Raw genomic sequence first — 8,099 nt, 5'->3', positions numbered from 1 at the left:
AATTTATAATCTTATTATAAATTTTATATTTTTTATTTTATATACTGGTTGCTGAATGCTTGTAGAGAATTTGAAATCTAATCATTGAATTATTATATTATTATTATATTTTTATTTTATTTCCATTAAAATCTTTCGATTGCTAATTATCATGCCAAAATAATAATTATTAAAATTATTAATAATATGTCATAATTTTTGAAATTATTAATTGCAGTTATAAAAAATAAGTTAAATGCAAATCATAAAAAAAGAAAAAGAGAAGATCAAATTGAAATATTTAATAACTGTGAAAAAAACAAAAGCGAAATAATGGTAAAAATAGAAAAGATAAAAGGAAGTAAAATAAATTCAGACATTAATCTGCGTAATATTGATAGTGAAGAACCGGATGATCACATGGATAAGAAAAATAAAAAAATTAAGTTACATGATACTCTGCAAGATAAATCATGTATGTTGAATTATTATATTTAAAATATTTATTAAAAACTTTTAATCTGCGATTGTATGCATGTAATGTTATTATTATTTGCACAGCTAGTAAAATGTATATCTCGCAAAACAATTGTGAAGATAGAAATATGGATAATAGGAATGAAACAACTATAGAAACGAAAATGAAGGATAAAAGTAATATACGCTTAGATATCATTTTACAAAAAAATAAAAGCAAGAATAATAATGAACTATGCAATAGCCATGAAATTAAAAGAAAGAGTAAATTACAATCATATGATAATGAACAGAATGAATTAGGAGATACAGGTATATATTTAATTTTTGTGTCATAAAAAATCGTCAATTAAAAAATATAAACGTAATGTCTGCGTATTATTGCATATTATATATTAATATATAAACAAATGGAATTGAAAGTAGTAAAATAAACTACGTAAATTATAACAAAATGTTTCATAAAATTATCGGAAGAGTAAAAAATAAACAATTGTTTAATAGTACACAAAATAATTCAAATTCGAAAATAAATATCTGATAGATAAATTTTGACCTCTATTTGAAATATTTTACAGTAATCGTACTTATCATGTTTACCAATATTAGTTTACTTATCAGTATTTGTCTACTTTTTTAATCTATTATTTTGAAAATTTTGCTTCAACATCTGGTTATTTTTTATAGATCATCCATTTTTACTTGCTGCATTTAACCGCGCATTTTACAAAAACTTACCAAATAATAAAAATTCTAATGAAGATTTAATATGTAATAACAAGGAAAATAATGCTAAAATAATTACAATAAAGCCAGAAATGTGCAGGTAAATATGTATATTCTTATATGTAAATTCTCTTAATATTGCATAATATTATTGTTATAATTCCAAAATTCAAATAATTTATTAGTTATTCGATATGTGTAGTGAACTATAATTTCCTCTGTTAGGAGTTGCGGAGTTATAAAATTATGTGAAGAATTTGACATAATCTATGACAGCAGAATTCTATTTTGTAAGCAAATATGAAATACATAATTTTATGTACTTCAGATATATATATATATCTGAAGTACATAAAATTATGTATTTATATTATATAGTATAATATCAATACTTGTGAAAGTTGTCAATAATGAAAATATATATGTATATATTTTATTTCTAAACCAGATTTTTTATTAGATATATAAACAAACTTTATACATATGAGAGTTTACAACATATATGAATAATTAACTTCTTATATAAAAAATTTCTTAAAATGTTGTTTTTCTTGCAAACATCTTTTTGTCAAAAATACTTTTTTCGCTAGTTTAAGAAAGTTTTACTTTATTATTTTATATCCGCGATAGTTTATAACTCAAGTTTTTCACATCTGTATAAACACACACATATACATATATGCATAGTTTTGTTTTAATATGGTTGATTTTTCTATTTTCATAAATATACTATAAATTGCTTATGTGTCTGTATTATATGCTCTATAAATTACTATATTGTTGAGAATATTTTACTTTTTTTGGTGGCGAAAGAAATTTTTATGCAAAGCATATTTTCTACTTGTTGAGCTGCAGATATTTTTTTATTTTTTATTTCCACTTTTCTTTTTGTGATTAGTTTACATCAAAATTTATTATATGCATTTTTATATAATATGTAAAAGTTATATCATAAATATGTATATTATATTTGATTATAGGTATGAATCTCAAAGCGACCTGCTAAATTTATCTATATTTGACGAAGAATCAATTTTAAAACAGATTGAAAATAATGAAAAGAAAGGAAACTACTTGTTAAACTATAGTGATATTAACAATATATCTTTTATAATGGATGAATCAATACTTCTCAATAATACATATACGATAGAAAATTTTCCTGAAATAGAAAATACTATCAATAGTAAGTTAATAATAATTTTGATTTTATTAATAATATTTTGCTTAAATATCATATTTATGTTTTATTAAAACATTGTTATTCAATTCACATTATACAATGGTTAATTCATGCTATAAATAATGTATATGTATATATATATATATATATATATTTATATATATACATTATACATATGTGATATATGTGACATATATATATATATATATATATATATATATATATATATATATATATATAATGATATTTAATATATAGTATATTATACATATATATATAAAATGAGCTAATATATTTAATTAAACATACAGTAAAATTTTAATGTTTAATAGAATTAGAAAATATACAACAAACGGAAGATAAACTGGAGGAAGAACAAAATACCGAAAATATCAAAGATGATAACAATCTTGATAGAGATTATGAACCATCGGAAGATTCAACAAGTGATACTGATTATGAAAGCAATGACGGCGAGCTAAGCAACGAACATATAAACGAAAATGAAACAAATACATCTAATAACTTACGCAGATCGACTTTATTAAATCTATCGTCAACGGCAAATGCACCGGGTACGTCGGGATGTGATGATGCACAGCTTACGATTGATAATTCTTGTAGTGGCATAAAGAAATACTACTGTCTTTTTTGTAAATTACCAAAATCAAAAATTGCAAGACATTTAGAAAATGTACATCGTAATGAAGAAGATGTTAAAAAATTCGCTCAATTGCCAAAAGGATGTCTTGAACGTAAAAGAATAATTGAAACAATACGCCGGCAAGGAGAATTTCAATTAAATACGGATAAAATGTTAAATGATGGCAAATTACATGTTGTTAGACGACCGAACATTAAATTTAATAAGAAAGCTAGTGAATATGGAGTGTGTATCAAATGCTATGGATTTTTTTCGAAGAACACCTTACGTAATCATACTCGAAAGTGTGTAAATTTAAAATATCCTAAAAATCGAACAATTACAGTTTTGGGACGGACAATTCTCGGAAGAATTAATGAAATAGTTTCTCAAACTCTAAAAAAAATGATTTTTCCGGTATTAAGAGAAGATTCTATTACACGTCTCATAAGATATGACGAGTTAATTATTCGATATGGTAATAAACTTTGTATGAAATATAAGCCTCAGCATCAACACGATATGGTGCGAAACAGATTACGAACACTTGGACGGTCTCTACAAGCATTAAAAAACATAAATAATGAAATTACGGATTTTGCCTCATTGTATCAGCCAAAATATTACGATGACTGCATTAAAGCAGTATATCAAGTAGCTCGATATAATCCAGAAACTCAGAAATTTGGTGCTGCTTCTACAGCATTTCAATTAGAAACAAGAGCACATATCACACGACAAAAAGTGGAAATAGCTCCAAGCATAAACGATATAAAAAAGCTTTATAATTATGTAAATACTAAGAGATGTGAAGCATATAAGATTTTGAAAGAGAAATTTTCTTATAATGTATGGCAAGCTCTGGGTGAATGTACATTAATTTCTATGCAAATATATAACAGAAAACGTGCAGGTGAAATACAAAGAATATTATTGGAAGATTTTTATACTTATGAAGATTTAAATGAACAAAGTGATCCGGATCTTTTTAAATCCCTTTCAGCCAAAGAAATTGCACGTAAATATGTGCGATTTCAAATTAGAGGGAAGTTAGGTCGTCCTGTTCCCGTTTTATTACAATCTGATGTTTTAGATTGTATAAAATTATTTATACAATGCCGAAATCAGGCTAATGTACATCCAAAAAATCCATATATTTTTGGAATAGCAGGTTTCAATAAGCAAAGATTTAAATTTTTAAGAGCGTGTGACCAGATGCGGAAATTTGCATATGAGTGTGGAGCTGATCATCCTGAAAGACTACGTGGTACTCTTCTTAGAAAACATATCGCAACTAATTGTCACAAATTAAAATTAACAGAACATGAAGTATACGAATTAGCGAATTTTATGGGACACCAAGAAAATATATATAAAAAGTACTATAGATTACCTCAAAAAGAAGCTGATATTCTTAATATCAGTAAATATCTGGAAGCTGCACTCGGTACAAATAATAGTAACTCTGATATAGATAGCTCTGATATAGATGATAGCAATACTCATGACCATGATAATGATAGTATCAGCTATAATAATAGTGATATCAGCTTAAATGATACTAATGCTGACGATGATCTAGCTAATAATAATTTAGATAATAATAACACGCAAGGTATGAAATAGCAATCATTATCGCTGCTTTATAGATATTAAATTTTATATAAAAAGAAAACAATTGTTTTTATATAGATATAATTAACAATACTATATTATTTATAGAATCTTCCTATCTACTTATTAACAACAATCTCGCTCCGAAAAGAAAGAAAAGTGAGATTACAAAAGATCTAAAAAAATTATATAACAGTAAGTGTGTTAATTCTATACATGATTGAATTCGAAATCATTCATTTACGCATTATTTTAATTTTACATATATACTTCTATCATATATACATTATATACTTCTATCCTATATACATATTTAATAAGTTAAAGTTTTATAATTATCATCTCTCTTATATTTTAACATTATATTATTTTATTTTATCAATATGAAAGGTCAACGACTGTGCAATACAAACGAAACAGTACAATGTGAAAGTGCATCCATTACACGTTCTTGGGATTCTGCAAAAAAATACAAAGGATCATCACAAATTTCAAACTTGAGCTCCTACTCATCATCTTTGCAAGGTGAGCAAATTTTAACATATCTTCATGTAACAATGCATATAATATTATATAAAATTTCATACTTATAATTAATATTATCAGTAATTATAAATTTAAAAATATATACATAATTTTTTACATACAATATTTAAAATAATACATATACAATATTAATATTTTAAAAATTGTGTGCCTACATATTCTATCTATACATATATGGATATACGACGAAATATACATATATGTATATATAGAATAATATCAGAGTTGGGAACGTTACTCTACAAAAGTAACGTATTATCGTTACCGTTATTTTTTGTAAAAAGTAACTCGTTACCGTTACTCGTTACTAATTTTAAAAAGTAACGCGTTACCGTTACCGTTACTTGAAAAGTAACGACTCGTTACTTTTTCGTTATGTTTTTGTTTTTTTGTAATGCTAAAATAAGCTATTAGATTATACAATTATTTAATAATCAATATTAAATGTAATAATCTATGTTACAATTAAAAACTCTAAATTAGTCTCTATATAGCAAGCGTTCTTTTATATTAAACTTATTTAATGATTCTAATTTTTTATGTTAATATCTTTACTTTTCAATACGCTTATCTTTATAAGAATTTAAATTGTAATTTACAAATTTCAAATTTGTCGAAAATTTTTATGGAACATAGTTTTTAAATATTGATAAGAGAAATATTGATATTATTCAGAGTGTATTCCAATATTCACTATCAGTATTGTAAAATCTATAATTTACGTTACTATAGATTTTCAGTACTAGCAGTGACTATCGGAATGCAGCCAATGATAGAAGGCTACAAAATATTTTTCAAAAAATACATCTATCGAATAGATGTAAGATAATAAAGAACCAAAAAATAACGATAAAAGTAACGGCTAATCCGTTACCGTTACTGTAAAAATGTAACGACGTTACCGTTATGGTTACAAATAGAGAAAAGTAACGATCGTTATCGAAAAAAAGTAACTGTAACGGTAACGACGTTACAAGTAACGCGTTACTTCCCAACCCTGAATAATATATATATGTACTATACTCATATACTTTACATATATAACTTGTCAAAATTCAATTATCTTTCTAACTCCTATTTTGAATGCTAAATGTATTTATAATATATTTTATGTGCAGATGCGAATGATTATGGTACTTTGTACGAAAGAGATGAAGAAACGCTTAACATTGCTACAAGAGAGAAAAATCGAGACAATTCAATACACCGACATATGAATAAAATGGAGGAAATTGGTCGATCTAACTGTACGCAAGGAAACCAATATATAAAGGAAAAGGAAAATAATAATTAAAATCATCAATTTTCACAAGCTGCGATTGGTAAGTAAATGTAATGCATATAAATATCATATATACACACATACACACGCCCACACACACACACCACGCGCGCGCGCACGCCATTAATTTTATACATATATATTTCATATTTATCATTAATATTATCAGCAATTATAAATTTACAAAAGTATACATAATTTTTTACATACAATATTTAAAATAATACATATACAATATTAATAATATCTTAAAAATTGTGTGCCTACATATTTTATATATATATATATATATATAGATATACGACGAAATATATATATTTGTATATATAGAATAATATATATGTGTGCACTATACTCATAAAGTTTACATATATCTTGTCAAAATTCAATTTTTCTTCTAACTTCTATTTTGAATGCTAAATGTATTTATAATATATTTTATGTGCAGATGCGAATGGTTATGGTATTTTGTACGAAAGAGATGAAGAAGCGTTTAACATTGCTACAAGAGAGAAAAATGGAGACAATTTAATACACCGACATATTAATAAAATGGAGGAAGTTGGTCGATCTAGCTGTATGCAAAGAAACTGATATGTAAAGGAAAAGGAAGATGATGATTTAAATCATCAGTTCTCACACAAACTGCAATTGGTAAGTAAATGTAATGCATATAAATATAATATGAACATACACACATATACGTACATACACATGCACGCACGCACACACGCACACGCATACGCACACGCATACGCACACGCCTGCACCATTTATTATATATATATATATTTGAAATAAATGGTGTACATATAGAAATTTTGCAACTGTAATAGAGTTTAGCAATTGTGTATTGTGAGCAAATTTAGCAATTGTAAGGCCTTTATTTATACGTGTTAAATTGTTTTCTATACAAATTTAAAAATAATAGGTATTACAAATTTTACCTATTTCTAAAATTTTTAATAAAATCTATTATTATTATTATTTTTTTATAGTTTTATATAACTTTTATATAATAGATATGCGAAAGATAATAATAATAATAAATATTTTCATATAGAACTATCAATTTAAAAAAAATGCAATAATTTTATTTCTTTCATTAGTAAAATTGTATAGTATATCGAAATACAATATATGTTCTTGTCTGCTATATTTTTTGAAAAAGCAACGTATGTAATGCCACTAATTTATATGTTTTATATACAGTTTATATATTTTATTTACTATACTTATTACATTTTATTATATTATTATATACATTTATATACATTTATTTATATATATTATATACATGTATATGCTATTTATACATTATAAGTGTGTGTGTGTGTATATATATATATATATATATATATATATATATATATATATATATAACTGTTTATTAATAATAAATGCTATTTACAGTGGATCATTTAAAGAGATTAACAAGAGAAATAGTGACTATAAAATATGATATGAGACAAGCATTGAGCTTATTAGATATTTTAGTTGAAAGAACTAATAAAAGCACAGAATATGCAAATACGAAATTTTCTTTTGGTGACGCTGAAAATCGGTTTCCGTTGCAAACTGTAGCCCAATTAGCGGAAGTTGAGGAGATTTTGAAAGTTTCAGATTAACAACATAACACTGAAATAGTA

The 8,099-nt window shown here is 24.7% G+C and overlaps 1 protein-coding gene across 1 annotated transcript; it reads left to right on the top strand.

Moving 5' to 3' along the window:
* Positions 1 to 312: 312 nt before the first annotated feature.
* On the top strand, positions 313 to 8,078 carry LOC138935156 (uncharacterized protein PF3D7_1120600-like). The gene is made up of 9 exons (XM_070299583.1): positions 313 to 454; positions 541 to 768; positions 1,144 to 1,282; positions 2,163 to 2,368; positions 2,698 to 4,026; positions 4,180 to 4,623; positions 4,731 to 4,781; positions 5,013 to 5,147; positions 7,864 to 8,078. The coding sequence occupies exons 1-9, from the start codon at positions 313 to 315 to the stop codon at positions 8,076 to 8,078; spliced, it is 2,889 nt and encodes a 962-aa protein (XP_070155684.1).
* The last annotated feature ends 21 nt before the right edge of the window (positions 8,079 to 8,099 follow it).

Source organism: Polyergus mexicanus, unplaced genomic scaffold (genome assembly GCF_030449975.1).
Source record: "Polyergus mexicanus isolate NDT 795.1 unplaced genomic scaffold, iyPolMexi1.0 SCAF_7, whole genome shotgun sequence".
Taxonomy (NCBI): domain Eukaryota; kingdom Metazoa; phylum Arthropoda; class Insecta; order Hymenoptera; family Formicidae; genus Polyergus; species Polyergus mexicanus.
Note: the sequence above shows the minus strand (reverse complement) of the source record. Positions and strands in the feature narration are given on the sequence as shown.